Consider the following 20,494-nt stretch of genomic DNA (forward strand, 5'->3'; position numbering starts at 1 on the left):
GCTGCGGACAGACATAGCGGTAGAGGCAACTCTAAGAAGATTTATCCCAAGCGAGCGACATCGGAAATAAGGAAAAAACACTTTCTCAATAAGAACAGTGAAAATTCTGGAACAGTCTAGCCAAGCATGTGTCATCGGCCTCAAGTGTAAATGCCTTTAAAAACGCCCTGGACACCCATTGACAAGGACAAGAACTTGTTTATAATTAACAGCATAAACAATGAAGTGCACCGGACAAAAAAAATTCGAATTTTCTGATGATATGTGTAACCGTGTATTATAAATATTTAGAGTCTGGTATAGAGGACTTTAAATAGTCATGCGCCAGAAATACACTTAACTTAACTATATACGCCGTCATAAACTGTTGTTCAAAGGGAAAAATTCACAAAACGCTCCATATTTGGCAAAAGAATGACAAACAACTGCAAAAATCGTTTAATTTGTGTTGGAAAAAAACCCAAAATAATCTAAATCGTGTTAATTTACTGTAGATGTTCTTATCATTATATACGCCCTCAATTTACGTACGGGAACATCCCTCTGTGACATTTGCCATTATACGTCCCTGGAAATGATAAATGAGAAAGATTTTACTACTAGGCGCCGTTAACGTACTGATTATAAATCACTTTAGTGTGAAAACATTAGATCTGCATACATAGAGCGTCGAACGTCGCAATTGTTCTGATAGTATGAACATCCACAAGGGAGACAACCACAAATTTGGGAAATTTTAAAATCTTAAAGCTCATTCTAAACAAATCACGCACACAAAATCAGTCTGTCATTTTAAAATAAAATGAGGAATTGTTATTTTTGCTATTTTTGGATAAAATTTTAGATTAAAAAAAAAATACTGCCGCATCACGTGATTCAAGCGTTCCAATGCGCTTGATCATGATGTCAACGTAAACAAACCCAACACATTGCTCACCGGTATAATTACCTGTGACTACATGCCGTTACTTGTATGTTTTCGATTTCACTTCATATAAACGAAGCCTATCACTCTTCACCAAGACACCGCCATAACAAGGATAAAGTAAGTACCAATCCTGTATTCCTTCTGTGAGATCTAAAACTAAGCATATATTTGTTAAGAAGTGTAACTTAAGACGATGCGTGTTGATCATGATTTGTTTGTATGTAAAAGTATAACATTACATAATATGTTTTCAATACGAAGCCCACGTGCCTCATACAGAAATCCACAAGCATGGCATATTTTTTACTTTTGAAATAATAAAATTATTGCTAGGTACTTAAATAACCGGTATTGGTTTTATATAACTTAATAGTACATACATGCAAATTCACCAAATTTTGAAGCATGTCCTGTACAACGTAGTAGATTCGATTGTTTATACAGATGTATATATCAAATGCACATTATTAGTTATTATGTAAGTGCATTTGAATTGCAACAGTAACATTTTTTTTTTCCAATTTGTACCAAAGTAGAAATGAATACTTGTTAAAGACATTTGACAATATTTAACATACATTCTGAAACACACACATTCATGTATATCCGCTACCATGGAAATTAGATAGAGCTTAAAATGAATTCAGGTAAAATAAATGTAGGCAAAAAATTGCCCCATTACTTCAATGAACCAAAAAATATGTCCAAATATTTCATTTCTCTTGATCTATACAATGGAAAATAACATTACATTTACCATAAAGAAAAAAAAGGATAAAACAAAATGTATTTAGATTGAGTACGAACCTTGTCTAACTTTCTATATAATGTTTTAATTGTGAAAGTTTTAAAACTAGCAGTGTATTAACAACACATACTACACCTCAGAAGTTCTGCAGGTATAGTCTGTGAAAATAAAACAGTCACTGATGTTAGTTCATATAATTACTGGTAAATATCCCTTTTCTATCCACAGATTTGAGAAATCATATCTCTGTGAATAAAAGCTGACATCGTAACTGGAGACAATTTGTGTTCAGATCACAGCCTACATGAATTAGACATATGGTTATTGTTGATAATATTAACCAAAATACCATTACTCAGGTTAATGTTAAGGTAGTTAATTATTGCAGCATGTATTTTTTTTTTTTTTTTTTTTCAATATTCAATCATTTTCTTATAGAATGTCTAGTGAAAACACCGGAACAGAGTTGGTAAATATGCCTCAGTCAGAGATTCCTGGACAGGTGGCTCAAAAGATACCTACAAAAGATTTGGAGCCGGCACTGATCACTGTGGAACAGAGTGCACATAAAGATGATGGAAATGAAAACAAAGCATTTCAGGAGGAGGAGGCTGTTAAAACTCAAGAACACAAACCAATGCTTACTTACATGGATTTTATGCCAAATTTTATATGTTCAGCTGCAGGACCAGATGAAGCACCTACCTATGCACGCTTTAGGTTGGTAGATACTATTTATGAATAAAACCTGTAACTTTCACTTTAATCTAAAATTTTATTCATTTAGATATTCAATAATTATGAAACAATTAAATGTTATTGTTATTGAATTAATCCCTCTTGTTAGCCTACATGTAAGTGCACAAGGTGTGTGTCTATGATGTATATGAGCTCAGGCAGGTGACTAGATGACTTCCATATGCTTTCATATCAAAACAAAGAATCAAACCCAAGTCATCTATATGTAGCTGAAGGCAAGTGTACACTAAAGATCCCACCAGTCCAGGGGTCTAGGGGTATTATTAGAATTTACAATTATTTTCCAGGCATTATAATGACTTCAGAATTACCCTAACACAAGCCAAATCTAGTTAGGCCTCCAACTCTTCCTTTCAGCTTCTGAACATGTTTCAGCGGCTAGAGTATAAGTAGTATAATCAAATTATGACCTCTGCAGACAGTTCCACCCCTCTGAAGGGGATGCAGGTCACTCCCTCTCATGTCACCAGATCATTGGCGTTTGTCAATGAGAAAATACCCGGACACCGGATGAGTCACTGAGACAGAAAACCTGTCAACCAACTAACCAATGAAAGGCTTGTGCATTACCATTGCACCAGCAATTTAACAATCTTTCTTATTCATGATAAAATTTTTAGTCATAAACATTATAACAAGTCAATTCAGTTATATATTACCGTTCTTTATTCTTGTTAAGGTCTGTGATTATTTAACATCACATTTACAGCAAGCTGCTACCTATAAAATTTTGAGCTATTACAAAATTAACAAAAGTTCATTGTAATCATGTTATATGTTCTAGATTCATAAATTTAAACTTTTACGTGAAATCGTTTTACATATGAATTTTTTGGTTTCAGTCAGTTAAAATGTGGTGTTAACCCTCTTGCTCAAGGTTATTGCTATGAACTTTTGACCTCGATATATGTAAATACAAAAATTGTTCGGTAAACATAAATGGATCTTTGAATACACATGTGAAAGGATTTATGCAGTAGAGCCAACACAGTTTGTGTTAGGTTGGTTGGATAATGGGTTCCTTTCCTCTTCACTCTACACAAGAGCAATGTTTTTTTTTTTTTAAACCCCAAACCTTAATTACCAGGTAATATGAAATGATGGAACAGTAATAATGGGTTGTGTTTCTTATGTTACAGCTTTGTTGTTGACCAGGCTAACGAGTGGTTGAAAATGAACAAGGAGTTCACTGTTTGGAAATGTGAAACTGTCAGCTTCAAACTAAACGCCGAAGATCAGTTTGACACTAAAGGAGTATTACATGCAGAATCTTCATATGGAGTTAACAGATATGTAATGGGACTAAGGTATCAAGTTAAACATTTTCTCTCACATTCCAAAAGTTTTGATAATTGCTGTAAGAGATATACAAGTCATTCAGCATAGCACTAAGTATACAGGTTGTTATTTTCGAGGAGTTCGGTTTTAGCTTTTTTTCAAGGATGGAATATCACAAAAAGTAGATACCTTGAAAGTAAAATTAATAGAGGAAATTTTCATCCATTTTTATGAAGTTTGTGAGATGGTGAGGAGACACAAAGGTGTATGAATAGCAACTTTAAATACAAATTTAGAATTAGATACAGTAGAGCCAAACAATGAATGAAACTGCATGAACTGTCCTGAAGGGAAGATGCATTGCTACTGTCAAAGGTATAATGAACATAGCTAGGACATTTCTTGTCAGTGCCGTTATATAAAATAACTGCTGATAATTAGACGTGAGAGTAATATAAGCTACCTGTCTCTTGGCTTAAATGAACAAAGGCAGAATCTCAATCTCTGTAAAATGCCTTTTACCAGTGACGGACCTAAAAATCTTATCCCAAGGATTGAGATAATTGACTTCTGTTCTCTTACTAATTCTCTGTGTTAGTCAATATTCAAGTTGTCATGTTAGGCTGATTGTAAGTGCAATCTATTACAATCATCAGAATTTGATAATGTAGACTCCTGTAGTTATTACACATGAATTGTATCTGGTAGTAAGTGTGATAAATATTGAAAAATAACAAATTGAATAGATTGAACAGATAACAAATAACAGATTGAAAAAATAACAAAGTGTGAAAGATCCCAAAAACAAATTATTCGAATAATAAAAATAATTACGGATAAGCCTATTTCATTCTATCTTTTCATGAAACCTAAGCAAAAATCAGATTAGAATTTGAATGATTACAGAACCCTCAAATATATTGAATTGGTGGTAAATTTGATTGATTTTACAATAATTGTGAAACAAGTTACTCAACTTATACTGTCCGGTAATCTGTACACTTAATGTTTGCTTTGATGGAAGAGCTTAAGGGGATTTTGATGTGGGAGAAAACCAGAGTACATGGGGGAAAACCCACAGGGATAGGCATGTGACCCCTGACCTTTTCATGTCCATTAAGGATTATACTCCTCTAAGAAGAGAAAACATTCTAGTATTAAACTTTTATACTTATACATATAATTTGAAAAGAGATTTAATGGCATATCAAAAAACACAAAAAGAAAATGATATGTCTGTGTGTTCTCTTTTTTCATGATAGCGCTTTGAAAATTGCTAGTCATTTTCAGTGATTTTGAAAACTAAACTTTAAATGCAAATTGAATTGATTTCTTTCATTCTTAAACATTAGAATCCATATATTTCATTAAAGCCTCAAATTTCCACAAGAAATAAAGATTTTATCCATAGAAAGAAATACTGTAAACATTTTTGAAACTTTACTAACATGTAGTATTTACTGAACTAAAACAATTTTTCAAAGGAAAGCAATAGGATAGTAAAATTTTTAAAAAATATTGTCAGAGTTAGCTCTTTTGTTATTTTTTCAGAAAATCCTATAAGTGTCCTTCAGATTAAAAAATAATTAAAGAAAAGGGAATTAAACCCAGGACGTCTTGATGAAAAGCGATCTGTGCATTACCACTGCTCTACCCAAAAAAAATTGGTGGGAAGGTTAATTTTACAATCACTTAAATATTGAATAAAAACAATGATATACAGGACATCATGATCCTTCAGGTTGCTCAAACTAGTTATCATTACATTCTGATATGGGACTTGATGTAACTGTTATTACTGATATCAATATGCTTCTTTAAATGTTTTAGGCTGTGGTTGGTACCAAGAGTTTCTGACACCATGCCTGTAGTCCAGATTGGATATACAACAGCCATTCCCGGAGAACCTTATATGGATGAAGATCAAGGTACACAAATGAAGTGGGAGAAGACACAGGCCATCAGCTCAGGGGGAGGTAACTCAGCACACGCCATGTTAACAACAATGGTAAACTCAATTATACCCCCTGGAACCAACAATAAAGAAAATATTAAAGAAGAAAAGACCGTGGACCAGGAACAGACACCAGTGACTGAGTTTTCTAATGATGATGAACCATCAAAAAAGGACAAAGCAGCAGAGCAGCCTGAGACAGAGAGGAAAGACATTGCTGCTCATCTTTCTGAACCAACTCATAGAGTGTCTGCATCATACTATTCTACAATGACCTCAACTGTTAAAGGACTAAACAAACAACTCACACGCAAACCTCTACCAGGTTAGCATCCATTTATCTTCAGATAATTTCTATTCAATTTGAATATTCATAATTATCAAAAGATTGTTAATTTTCAAAGGATTTCATTAAATTTTAGCCAGCCGTATTTGAACACCATTGTGAAAATATTAATGCTCATTAAATATTGTTCATTTCACAGCTTGTTTACCTTTATTTGCCAAAGTTGTGATCATTTTCAAATTGATAGACTCTCCAGATACAAATGTTCACCATATCCTTTTTAACTCTGACCAATGCAGATAAGACTGATATTTTTGATGTCATTGTTCTGTTAAGGTGTGATATTGAATGTGGAGAACCTGACTCTGAGAGCATCCTCTGAGCAGTCTAGGCCACAAATTGTGATGGATCCCGAATGTACAAGCTGGGCCGAGGTGGGCCGTAGGAACACTGTCTTTGTGTTTGCTATCAGGATTTTCTATCTCAAAGGAAGAGAGGAATTCTGCACCATTGGTGAGTATATCAAATTAAATAAGGTAGAGTTATTACTGACTCAGTTATGTCACTTATTTATGGACCATTGGATGCACATGAATAATTCTACCTCTATAACAATAGAGAGAGAATTCTCTGCCAAAATTCTACAGGACAGAAAAACACTTGTATTTTGAAATAATAACATGTGTTCTTCCAAAATAAACCAGTTTTGAGTACAGTAGAATGTACAATAAACATTTATTCGTTTCTATTCACAACAAGAATTAATAATAATGCCTTGAAAATAGTGAATGAAAATGGCCACCCAAAGGATGACATTTTTAATTTATAAAACTGATAAAGTCAACATGTTGCTTCTGTCATGACATAATTAATTATTATAATTAATAATAATTAATTGCAATGATATACCAATACTAAGTAGATGCAATAATGCACATAGTAGTAGCTACATCAAAATATAACTGAAACAAAAATTGTTGCTAACCTGAGTGGAGTTTCCAAAAAAAAAAAAAACCCACAGACTCGCATGCTTACCTCTCTTGAATGTCTTCTCTAGTATATCATCTGTAAAGGTTCAATTGTAAATAACTTCTGAGCAAAATGAATATATTAAGCATGAGACAGCATTGAGTGCTATAGATGATAGTTAAATTACTGTAACAAATTTTCATGTGGTTGAACTGTTCTTCAATGAAGGATCCCATGTCCTATATTGTGTATGATCTTATGTATCATATACCTGTAGTATCACAGGATCAGACAATGGATGTGGGTCATTCACTTACAGATTACATCAGAACAGGAACTATGGAGCTGATATCACTGCACCAAATGCACAAAGAATGAAGGGATTAGGCAGTTTAAAGAATAATCTTGGTTTCTATTTCATGTCAAATTTATGAACTTGATCTTCTAAAAAAGAAAAATGTCATGTTAGATATATCACCTATATTTCTAAAACTTGTTTTATAATAGTCATGTAACATCTGATACTTATATACTAATATGTCACATACAATACATCCTGTATATATTCCTGCCATTTGCTACAGAAGAAACACATTTTGATTAATTCAGGACAGAATCTGTAATGGATTAATTATCATATGATTTTTTTTAAATATTTCTTTAAAAAAACCCAAAGAAACTAACATTTATTTAAAATTAATGTTGTCTGTTGTATTGCAGGTTATCATGATGAACTCCCAGACATGCGGAAGTCGGGGGCTACAATTAAGTTTGGTCCTTTCAGCAATGTAGTGTACAAGATGGGAGCTTGGCTCAAACATCAAAAGGTATGCAATATAATGCATATATGTGAATTTATACTCTGCAACTTTCGAATCAATGATTTTGATAAGCAGAGCTGCACTAAAAAAACCTGGATTTAACGGTTTTATATTTACCTTTTGGGTGTTTCAGAATATCCGTGTGGTGAACATGCAGAGTGTAGACATACAGTGTAACCTGGACCAGACAAGTATGTATAACATTTTAATATCTGTAATTGATGACAGCTCTCAGAAGGGTAAATAAACTAAAACTAATCATGCGGTATATATATTAACTGTAGTGACAAACTTTTATCAGTTCAGTATAATTTATTTCCTTGTAAGTAAATAAAACATCAAAAAGCTGTCCTGTCTGATATTCAGTCAGTAACTTTATGCTGGGATGACGGGAGGAAAGGGTTGGTCAAAACAATTATTTTGACTGCATGACTTTCCTGGTCACAGTAGTCAATTGTACATAAAAACCAAGAGGTCCCCATGCTCTTGAACCAGTAATACAGGGCATAAAAGACCTTTTTTAATGAATCATCCATCCCTATTTTAAAGGTTGCAAGGTTTTGGATGGCATATTTAGATATGTAGTGTCGATATAATGACCAGTAGTTTGCTAAAATGGACAGTCAGCTCTTTGAATACATGGTTTTTAAAGATTTATTCTTAACAACTTCTTCTGAACAATTCAGAGATTTAGAGCCATGATGATAGGCCAGCAGTAATCTGGAATGAAGGCAAATGATGCTTGTACAACAGAATTTAGATGCTTTTATCTCAGTGAAGCATTTTCCTGTAGTAATTTTTATACCTACATCCCTTGTCCTCTTTTAAATACAGATGTGTACCAAGTGAAAACTGATGTTTCTGGCTTTATGGAGACTGCTCACCTGAGCACCAGGTATGCCAAGGTACTGCGTCTGTTTTATGTGACAACAGCTAAGACAGAGATGCCTCCTTATACCTCTCTTCAACTGAAAACACGGCTGTTTGCCCCAGTTAGACGAGGAGAGAAGTCATTTGAATCCTTCCCAAAAACCATGGAACGGGTCATCAAGTGGCTGGACTATCTGAGTAAGCATTTTTTTTCAACTAAGAATTCATTTAATATAAGAATTATTTGGTGCATGTAGTTAAACTGTCTTTCATATTATAAAAATAAAAATTAGTGCTATACAATGTTTCAGCCAGGACCTCTATGGCAATATTAATTAGTTTGTTTTGTTTGTAGCAATGCCACCGTTCTTTGTGGAGACTGTTGCCTATCAGATATACACCCAGGGTAGTGGTCAGGCTGTTATACCAGACAAAGTTGACTGTAGTGTGAACAGAAACTCCGGCCGTCACATACTCAATACCATCAGGTATATAAACAACAAATACACATAACTTTACAATAAACATATATTTTATCATTGTCAACATTGCATTTAGAGCTATTGTCTGTGCTTACATTTCCATATTGATTAAGTTAGGATTGGGTGTGGAGGGTAGGGGGCAGATAGTGGTACCTATGTCTGTTCCATTTTGCCATATTTTGTTGCATCTCATTGTCCTTTACCAACCTGAATTTATCATTCAATTCTGTGTTAAGGGATTTTTATAAAGAAAGTTGTCAATAACACTGATGTTGTACATATATTCGGGGTGCTAATTTTTTAACCGATATACATGTATGATAGGTGTAGAATTCAACGCTAAACTTTACAATGTCTATTTATTTAAGATTGATAATCATTCTGTATTACTACATGTATTGGTTTTCTTTCAGACTGTATATGCCTTCAGAATTTATAGAACCACCACCAGAAATTGCACCAGATGTTGCTACTGTTGACCAAGGCTGGGGCTGTTCTATTTCATGATCATTTCTTATAACTGTTCAGGCCATTTCGCCACCTTTAATCGCTTACAAATTGTTGTTGTACATCACTTCTTCTGATTGGGAGTAAAATCCATATCATGTTTATGTGAAAGCTGCTCAAGATTGATGCGAGACAGATCAAGTTCTGAACCCCAATCATTTGTTGTTTTTTTCTTTGTTTTTCTACAAAAATATCAGTACATTTAAATAATCTTTATAACTCTGTTTACATGTATCAATATTTGATTGTACATTTTCATATTTGCATGAATTGGCTATCTTGTTTCTGAAATACAAATACATGAGATGCAGCCAAACTTTCCTCATATCTTAAAAGTAAAGTTATCTTAATAATACAGTAAAATAAAGTAAATAAGAAAGTACTTTAATTTCTCTCAGTTCAACCATTTTCCAGATAGATACATAATTATCATGTCTGCAGAATCCTTCTAAGGTTTTGCATGAGATGCCTGATTCCGTTCATCCTAATACATGTATACAGTTTTGCTGCATCCAGAGAGTACACTCTGCTCTGACAGTTTGACACCGTATCTTCCTTTGTGGATACTGATGTCCATAAGATTGCATGACTGTAAACATCTCTTGTTCATGATGTTCGTTTTACTTATAATGCCAGTAGAATATTTTTGGCATGAAATAATTTGACGTAATATTTCTTGATGTTTTTGTAAATGTTGGATCTCATCAATACATGTGAAGTTTGTGTGTTTATTTTTCTATTGATATTATTTAATTTATTCACTTTTTCTATTCTATATTACACTATATTACATGACCTTTATCTCACAAAGATGCTGTTATAATATGTTTATTTCATAAAATTTATATATTTTTTACTATGGTACAAACTGTGTTCTGCTCAATTAAGTGGTAATTGAGATATTTTTTTTTATACAATGTATGTATTTATATTTTTTTCATATTTATAATCATATGCACTTATTCTAGTGTTGAATTACCCATTCCTGTACTGTAATATATAACCTTTATCAATAATTAACAGAACTGATAAATCAAAGTGTCTGTAGTAAGTAAAACATTACAGCTGCATATACTGTATATCTATATGACAATAAGTCCATGTCTTAAGCCTGCACATACTATCTATTTCTGTTCAGTAAAAGTTACAAACTTTATAACCATTGTAGACTGACGGCCAATCCCTAAATTATGTTCAGAAATACTTTGTGGCTTTTACCTGTAATGTAGCTTATCTCCCCTTCCTATAGAACTGAAACATACAGTGTACCTATATGAGAAATCCAAACTTATGTCCGATTATATTGAATAATCATATATTAAATTAAATATTCGAGAGATGGGCCAGTTTATGACCATCGGCTACAGGGAAACATGTCGTGATATTAACATATATGTGTGATATAAAGCAACTGCTGTGAGGTTTTATATGATCACACAAATAAGTCTGCTAATTATCAATGCATCTGTATGTAACTATGTGTTTTAATGTGATTACAAATCATAGGAATGTATCATTAATGATTCTGTCCTATTTATATTTTAATTCACATATCAACAGGGTAAGTGTAGATGGAACATTGCTACATTATATATATATTGTGTTCTGCTATCAAAATATTCACAAATCATATTTATACTTTTTTATGTTATAAAATACTACAAATACTACTTTCCTAATTGACACCTAGCTAAACCCCGAAGTCTAGAATATGTAATTATTCAATTTCAATGTATATTAAATTTCTTAAACAACCAAGCGGGTAGGATTTTGATCATGCAAATTGATCTTATCCATAATTTGATATATCAGTACATTGTCCATTAGGTACTGCATTGGTATGTGATTAGGTATGATACACACATTTCATTGTTATTGTGACATATGTTACCTACAAAGTTTTCTTAAAATAAAACATTACAATACAAGTCATATTTTTTTTTCTATTTTATTGCAGTATAATATTTAGACTTTGAACTTTGTGACTGGCAAAATAAAAATTTCTAGGTTGATAAGTTTATTAAGAAGTGCATATAGGAGTACAGGAAAGTGACGACATGACATTAATAAAAATATGATTTTGAAATACCTTTTCCTTGTAAGATACGTAATAGAAAGGAAGGTGATAATGATATTGAGAGCAGTACTTGGTTTTGTGTGAAAAGAATTTATCTTTTGCATTCATTTTCAAAGTTACTATATGGTCTAGATGTAGGGGTACCATTGTATATAAGAAAGCTGACATGTACAGAAGCGATCCAGAGAGAAAAAAATATATAAAGATGTAACTGTGCAGGTCAGTGACATAAGTACGTATGTGCCCAGTGAGAAGTATTACAGGATGGGAATATATGGTAGCTGCATGTGTGGGTATAATCATATCAATGGTCAGTGAGATAGATGTAAGCTGTTGTCAGTTAGGCGTAAACCAGCATCCTCGCATACACACGTTCCTGAAATGCAATAGATGGCAGTTAGTTATGATGTAAAGCATATATAACTAAATTTGTCAGTATATAAATATGAAATATTTACTTCTCTCTCCTGGGAGATGGCAATTTTGTTTTCATTTCTTTACATCCAAACAAAATTATAAGTCCTTAAGGTGTACTAATTATCGAAACTTTTCCTGGCTATGCAAAAAGGGCCTGCATCACTCACCTGCATGTCTAAGTATAGAATACAAGAACTTTCCTACCTTGGAAGCTACTATTAATAAGACACAACTAGTCTCTCAGTGTACCAGTATATCATTAATGAAGTTAATTCTTTAATTCCTCCATATAATATTTGAGTTCCCTGGCTCCAAAGAAGTTTCAAAGCTGAAGACATTAATCTGTTGAGGGTGGCAGCAAACCATACACCAAATGTTTAAAACTATATAAAATGTTAAGGACTTTAACAATTGAGTGATAAAGATTCAACCAATTGTCAATGTCCATTGTGATTTCTTAACCAGCAAATATAGGTACATTTTGTAATAGTCAAAAGTCTGGAGTCAAAAATATTTTACCACTTGCATTCCATGAGAAGGTGGCATAGATTTTTGAAATAGATAATTTTGCTATTCCACATTCATAGTTAGTGTAAAAAAATGAAACAGAACAATGTAAGTTGTCCTATATATTTCAAATGGAAATACATCAGCGCGTCGAAATGTTAAAAAAGAAAAAAAATCTGGAATGAAATAAATGTCTTATGTAATTGCTAGTGAGCAAACTTAATTTCATGTCAAACTGTCATTAATTTCTCCATGATTAGTTTATTCAATGAAGGATTAAACAAGATCTCTAACAAGATGACAAAAACTAAATGAAGGGCAATAACTCTTCAAAAATGAAATTTTAATACCATGAAGAAAAAAGAATTTATATATTTTTAATGAATAAGTTTAAAGAGGTCTATTAAAATCTGTGAAAAGAACTTTCTGGACAGGATTAAAATGCTACAAAAGAGGCATATTTTGTTTCAGAATGTCATTCAGGTTATCACAGTTATAAATTCCAACCAAGTTTAAAAGGGTTTGGATGAAAACTGAGACAGTTCTCGGGAGAAGATTCAGATTATGAAAACAATAGGCAATCACTCTTCCCAAAACAGTAAAATCAAAATACTGTTCTTGAATACATTTTACATGGTTATGATTAAGCCTACCAAAATTCAAAGAGATCGGCTGAAAGCATGCGGAGATCTGCAAGCAAACAAAAGTTAACGATGTATATGGGTAAACCGACAAGCCATACCAAAATGTCTTGACAGAATTTTGGACAATTAATTAACAAGCAAAATTTTGTGAAGTGAAAGTAAAATAAAACAAAAAATAACAAATATGCTTAATGAGTCTGATGTTTTATTTGTTGAAAACAAGAAGTACATATATAAAAGTAAACGATGGTGTATATAATGACAATGTGCTGTACGGAAACAATAACTTGTGTATGTTGTAAATCATACATTATCATCATGATAACACTTAAAAGTAGGACGGATAAACAAGTGCTAGCTGGTTCACACCAGACAACTCGGACGGGATAAAATATCATCCAGCTAAAACTGTCAACTAGGATTGAAAATTGTTCACTGCGATAGATAATTCATTGCTATCCAACTGAACTAAGATGGATAACCTCATATTTAAGTAAACAGGTCTGAATTTCTTTCTTTCAGATGCCTGATAAATATTCCTACCAAATGACTAAAATAGGTCATATATGTAACCATACAAATGCATGTAATGAAGGTTACCCATGTCTTAAGATTTCAGCGAAGAAAATTGTTTTGATAAAATACAAGTACTAAATATAGATAAAATTTGAAAAATGTATTGAAAACCAATAAAAGCTTTAAGTGATGAGCCATAATTATCGCAATAAAAATTAGTTTTCAATAGCCATTAAAACTAGATACCTTCTGTATATATGTATACATCTGTAGGGAATGCAGGTATACCTTACTGATCGCTGGTGTGGGAAAGAACTGTAACTTAATGTAAATGGTATAGTGACAACTGACAACATGAAAGACATTTTTTAAAAATATTAAATTATTAAAGGAATGTGAATATCTTGTGACACTTGAACAGACAGTTGAACACCACTATCATTGGATAAAAATATATAGCAGTTCAGGTTTAAAAACAGTTGATATTGATTCAAAATCAAAGAAATGTTGATTCTGATAAAAATGAAAATAAAACCACAGGTTAATTGTAGCGTGACTGTGGATGCCAGGACAAGTGTAGGGTCAAGGTCTGGTACAATCCTTGTCTGTCACACCGGTTTTTCTCTAAAGAATTTACACTTCATAACAACAACAAAAAACGTCAACTTTCGGAGACATTTTTTAAACACGACTGCATGGGTTTGCACCTCTACTCAATATAATACTGCAAAACTAGACTTATACAGGCTATAGGTTTGCTGGTGTGCTAGTGTAATTTTTTTATTTGACCCATAACACGTAGATACATGGATATTGATGATCATGAAACATTTACATGCGTTCCATCCATACGGGTCTGTCTGTTACCAGACACTATGTTTTATATGTATTGTACCTTATTATCACAAACCCTGTACTGTTAACGGAAAGAGGGATTTTTTTTACTGATATTCCGAAATGTATAGATATTCCGCTAGTCCCATAAGATTTCTTTAGGAAGCCAGGCTTTGACTAGCATGCCAGTTGTGATAAGAAAAGGATGTGAGGAGACAATAGTGCTCAGTGCACCTTGCCCACCATCATAGTTTTAGCAGGACTGATGGGGCCAAGAGGAATTCCAGGAGAACGGAGATCTTGACGTGACTTTTCGTGTAGAACGGCATTCTGAGTATGTGCTGGAGCTCTACTAAGGAGCTGGTCAGCATAGAAAAGAGCCTGCAAGGAATTGGAAAAATAAGGTCAGAAAAGTCATTATACAAAGTATATTAAAAAACATTACAAAGGGTTAAGCTTGCAACAGGAAGAAATAGGACAGGACAGATTTGACTGTATCAGTGTAACAGTGGTATTATATGTCCACCAAAATAAAATCTATTCTGAATTTTCTGATTTTGATTTCTAAAAAGTTCAAAGTGTAACTGATCTTGATATGATAGTCTTTTTTTCTTTAATTTCAATGAAGGTGCTATGTTTATCCTGTTAAAAGCCAAGGTAGGGAGCCAACATATAACCTGACTTAAAGTTAGTAGGAGGGCTTATTAATGGAAAACTAAAATCACTATTCCTCTGAACAGCAATTGTCATTGTTTGGTTTATTTCGAGACATAGGCATATTACTGACATATCTGGTACATTTACACTAAATTCAAGTAATAATATTTGTTAATACGAACAATGTTGAAATACGTCACCAATAAAAGCGATATTTCTGACAGTCAAAATAGTATTCCTAACACTGACATGGTTATATTAGTTACCAAAGTCACATACCTTTGGAGCACTGACTGTCTGTATTCCCACAGACCGGGTAAGCACCTTACGTAGTCCTCCTAATCTTGTTGTGGCAGACAGGACGCGCATCTTATCAAGACTTGTGGGGATGGCATTTTTTGGTCGAGGTATCAGGCCAAGATCACCGAGCTGGTAATGTGGTAATGTTCCTTGGGAGCTTTTAGCTATTGGGGACATTGGCAACATCCTGCAAGGAAACAGTGTCAAGTTGAATATCTTTGATACACTTTTAAAATATCTAGGTTATAAAAATGAATGTTATAAACCCATAATAGATAAACATGTATATGATGGACTTTATGCTCTCTGAAGTGTTCTAAACATTTAAATATTCAGTGAGGAGTACATTTCATCAGATGAGTTACATTAATAAACCTCCAATATATATCGTTATACAGTAGTTGCTAAACTTCAATTTAAATTTGAAAGAGATTTAGTGACATGCTACAAGCATAACAAACGCATATAAATAATTCATCATTGAGATGACAATCTTACCCTCGTTTGATACCCTGTTTGCTACCAGGCATTTCGCTGGCGCTGCGTTGTCGTACTTTCTGATGTTTGCCAAGTGCTCCAGGCTCGGGACCCACCCCTACTGCTGCAGCACTATTGAGCAGGACTAGAAGATTCTCCAACATGTTGTCTCTTCTCTCGATGTCATTGAGTCCTGCCCCATACTCTGGTAGTTCCTCTTCATCCTCGTATTTCTGTCAGGGCAGGAAGTATTAAGTATATCAAAGTAAAAACTGGAGGAAATGTGTAACTATTAGATATGCTACATTATAAATCTGTATGATACACACTAGGAGATACATATTTTTAAGATACATACCCCAAGAGCTAGACGAAGAGCACTGGCAGCATCAAATAAGACTTTGTCAAGTTTTTCTCGGTTTCGTTTTTCTACTCTATGTTTTTCCTTCATTTCCTTTAGGTCATCATCATAGGTCTCATTTTCCTTTGCCAATTTTTGTATGTCTTCTCTGCAAATAAAATGTGATGTTTTACATCCTCTTACTGCATATTGTACCTTAAGACGGCAATGTTCCCCAAGCCAATGGTTCACCATAATTTACAAGCAGAGTTCAATTTTTTGGTTCTAATGAATGGATCACATTCAACATGACTAAGTGATATCCTGTATAACATAAAACAGGACAATAGACTGCATCAGGAGTTTAACTTGGGTGATTCATACAGTAATCATGTCCTACTTTTGCCTCTAGATGACCAGAAACTTTTACAATGAATTAACTGATCAATTTGATTTTGCTGGCTCCTAAATTACAATGTTTATAGTAGTGCTTTCAATCCATTATAACATCATTTGTTTCCCTGAAACACATGACATTTGTATCATTATATCATTATGTCACCTCTACTTTCACTTTGAGACCTCTATAAGTAGTCTCATAAATGTCACTACATGATATGTTTGGTCAGTATGTAATTTCTTTGAGGTTGTCACTACAACCTGTTTCTGTGAGGTATACTGTATATGGTGAAATTTTCACCCAAGTTTAACTTTTACCTGTTTCACCCTTTTGCGAATGATAAGAAGTGCTAAAGTTTGAATTTTAAAGTAGAAATATCAGTTTTTATAATGTATTTTAGGATGAATTTTATGCATGTCAAAAATAAACAGTTTTATGCATATAGCCTTAGATGATTGTACCCCTCCTGCTGTTGTCTTAAGACCTGCTTCTGTCACGGTATAAGTGTTCCCTATGATGCACATAATATGTAGCTTTATCTATGCCTTCTCACCTCTGTGACTGGAGCTGTTGCTGCAGCAGTTCATGTTCAGCCTCCACCTCCTGGTACTCCTGTTCCCTCATTTCTAACTCTCCTACCATTGCCTCCTGGGCACGGCACTTCTCTGTCAGCATCCGTATCACCTACAAATAAATGCAGTGGCTAACGTGGTGAAAAATACACATAAACATACTAACATGTAGTACAGCCGACACTATGTTTTGCCTATTATCAACTTTTAACAATTATAAAATGGTGGACCCACAATATGATTGTAATAGAGAATAACATACAAATCCTATGGACAGTACAATTATGGTAATTCTTTAAGAACTGATGTTGTCCCTAACGACATCTCCTTACCTTTTGGTTGCTGTGGTTTTTCTTTGCCAACTCCTTTTCTGTCACTTCTAACATTTCTATGTGTTGTTTCTGCTTCTTCTCCTTGGCCCGAAGGTCATCGTTTTCCTGGATCAGCTCCATGGTTTTGTCAGACTTCTGCACAAGTTGTGCCATGATAGACACATTTTCTCTTATTGTGCGTTTGGTTGTCTCTGCCATCTGTTTATTGGAGACTTTACGGAACTCTGCTGCTACTGTGTTGACTCGAGAAACCATCTCCTTCTTAAGTCTGAAATACAGAAGAAAATGAGACATCCAGTCAAAATCAGTTTTGTGAAATAGCCTATTATTGAAGTAATGAAATAGGTTTTTGCAATAAAGAAATGTTGGCAATTATAATGGAGTCAGTTTATCAGAATTTTTCATTAAAAAAATATTTGAGGACATGAAAATCAAAATATCAGTTATGAGAACTAAAGTGTTTTGTTCAAATTGCTTGTAATGATTCTTCAAATAGATTACTTTAAAAAAATCAGTAAAAGTTAACATCATTGTACAGAAAACATGTAATACCCTGAGAAGGATTAACAGTTTGTGATAGCTAGTATTTAAGGAAAGTTAACTTTTGATCAGCTTTGTGCTGTGTTTATCAGTTGTCACTCACCTGTCCTTGTCTATGACAGCTTTCTTCTCCAGGTCATAGATCATCTTTTTGTGGTCCTCATCCTTCTGTTTGAGGTCCTCTTCCATGGCAGCAAACTTAGCCATCAGGTCCTCCTTCTGTACCTTGAACTCTTCCAGTGAGGCCAGTTTACCACCTGTCATACAGCAATGTAACCAGACTTACTAAACAGTAACATGGACATAAGACTCTATACCAAAATATATTTTGTGCCAGACACAAACAATACAGTAGTGGATTTATTCTGTGTTGATACAACCTCAAGAATTGAATTATCAATTTGCATATGATGTACACAGTGCAGAAAATAATCTGGATTGTAAAAAATTACTAATAAAAATGCCTATTATTACAGGTAAGGTTAATGAATTCAAATAATAAAATATATATTTATCTGTAAAAATGATTAGGTTACAAAAAATCTGGGGTTAATCTGGTGTAAAGAAATTGTAGATTTACCAAGGATCATGTTGTCTGAGGTGAGCTGGTCCTTAGTTTCCTGGAACTCCTGTCGGAGTTGCTGGATTGTAGCATTGGCCTGTTCCTTTTCTTGTTCCCTTGTCTGCTGAAGACCAATCAACTGTTCCTGCAGGTCGGCATTCTCATCAGCTACAAAATTCAGTTTTTTTAATGTTAGAAGCAGATTTTTTTTCTAAATGAGACAGTAAGACAACATCATATCCAAATTCAATATGAAATCAATTAAAACATGTAGAAATGTGTTAAGGTACCCATCCTATATGTAAGAATTTGCACTCTTTGGTAACCTGGGAAAAAATCTGATGTCAACTAAGTTTCCTCTGGCCGAATGTTAGATTTATTTTTGACTGACAGGTATATCTAGTGCAAGAGCTAAAGGAAACTCTGACTAGTCTGACAGTAACTTCAACAGCTCAAATGTTCCACAGAACCTTCATCCTAAATTACAATATTTTCTTACTTTTCAGATCAACTTGTCTTTTCCAGAATGATACAATGTCATTCTTGTCCCTGGCCATCTGATCAAACTGATCCTTGAATGCCCCCTGGCTGACTTCCAGCTCATCACATTTTTTCTGGTACCTAAAACATCAGGAAAACAACATTACTCCTTGGCTATATTTTCATGAAAACTGATCTATGATTCTGCATGCAGATTTCCTTCCATTGAATCATTTAGCATAACCTGTGTTTTGTTTTTTGTATTTTATTTCTGCAAATGACAATTCATCAACAAGACATAAAGGATAACTAGTTTTCTGTTTATCAAAATATCTTGTGTCTGGTCCAGATTTAGCTTGAACCTTGAATCTATTAGCTTTTAGTCTGAATAAATATTCAAAACAACTACATGTAAAACTATTTTCAATGGTCAGTTATAATGACAGTTCTACATTTAAGTTGCAAGTGTTCTAACATCTCTCTGCATTACTTGCTTTTATTCAACAATGACAAAAATTAAACCACGGAAAGATATTCAGATCCCCATGCCTATGGACTACAGTCAACCTCGCGAAGTTCTTCTTAGGTTCAGTGCTGTCTATACTTTCTTGTACTTAAATGCATTGTTAATCATCATAAGTGAAGATATATTGTATACAAAGATAAAGCGTAACAGTCATGATATCGATAGACAATATAGCAGAAAGTATATATTTCCATTAGGATTTTATGATACACGTACAGTGTACACATGTTGCAAATCGGCATTTCAAATAATACACATACATTCGAATTTGAAATTAGTAGAAAAGTCTTTGACAATCATGCATGTTTTTCAATATACCTGGCAAGCCTGTTTTCCAGATCCCTGATCTGGATGAGGTAGTATTCTTTCGACAATTCATTGAGTTGTTCACTGGATGTTTTTGATGGCGATCCCCTTCCAGATTTCTTTGCACTTTTCTTCCCCTTCTTACCACTCTTTTTCTTTTTAGGAGGCATCTTCGGTTACGTTTCCCTGTTATGCGGTTTATTCGGGAGTAAATATGCACGTGCGTATCTGATTGCGTTCACAAAGACCTATATGATAGGTCAACAGGCCTAGAAAACACGGAAACAACTACATTATTAAAGAACGATGATAGTGTCCGCCATCTTGTTGTCAACAAAGACAATGACGTCACTACTTGGATACATAAATATTTTATGAAGTATAGTTATTTAATTCTGTTTCATT

The 20,494-nt window shown here is 33.7% G+C and overlaps 2 protein-coding genes across 2 annotated transcripts; one reads left to right on the top strand and one right to left on the bottom strand.

Moving 5' to 3' along the window:
- Positions 1–2,115: 2,115 nt before the first annotated feature.
- On the top strand, positions 2,116–9,602 carry LOC132551086 (uncharacterized). Its single transcript, XM_060215193.1, has 9 exons — positions 2,116–2,396; positions 3,575–3,742; positions 5,544–5,992; positions 6,290–6,466; positions 7,643–7,749; positions 7,877–7,934; positions 8,578–8,811; positions 8,969–9,101; positions 9,509–9,602. The coding sequence occupies exons 1-9, from the start codon at positions 2,116–2,118 to the stop codon at positions 9,600–9,602; spliced, it is 1,701 nt and encodes a 566-aa protein (XP_060071176.1).
- A 4,344-nt stretch (positions 9,603–13,946) lies between these two features.
- On the bottom strand, positions 13,947–20,358 carry LOC132551085 (cilia- and flagella-associated protein 157-like). Its single transcript, XM_060215192.1, has 10 exons — positions 20,102–20,358; positions 19,277–19,398; positions 18,796–18,945; positions 18,319–18,472; positions 17,676–17,943; positions 17,325–17,455; positions 16,390–16,540; positions 16,053–16,264; positions 15,534–15,741; positions 13,947–14,978 (listed from the first exon to the last, which is right to left on the bottom strand). Exons 1-10 carry the CDS (start codon positions 20,257–20,259, stop codon positions 14,823–14,825), a joined length of 1,710 nt encoding a protein of 569 aa, XP_060071175.1. The 5' UTR covers positions 20,260–20,358; the 3' UTR covers positions 13,947–14,822.
- Between the last annotated feature and the right edge of the window lie 136 nt (positions 20,359–20,494).

Source organism: Ylistrum balloti, unplaced genomic scaffold (genome assembly GCF_031769215.1).
Source record: "Ylistrum balloti isolate Yb309-2 unplaced genomic scaffold, AGI_CSIRO_Ybal_v1 Utg370174, whole genome shotgun sequence".
In the NCBI taxonomy this organism is placed as follows: Eukaryota; Metazoa; Mollusca; class Bivalvia; order Pectinida; family Pectinidae; genus Ylistrum; species Ylistrum balloti.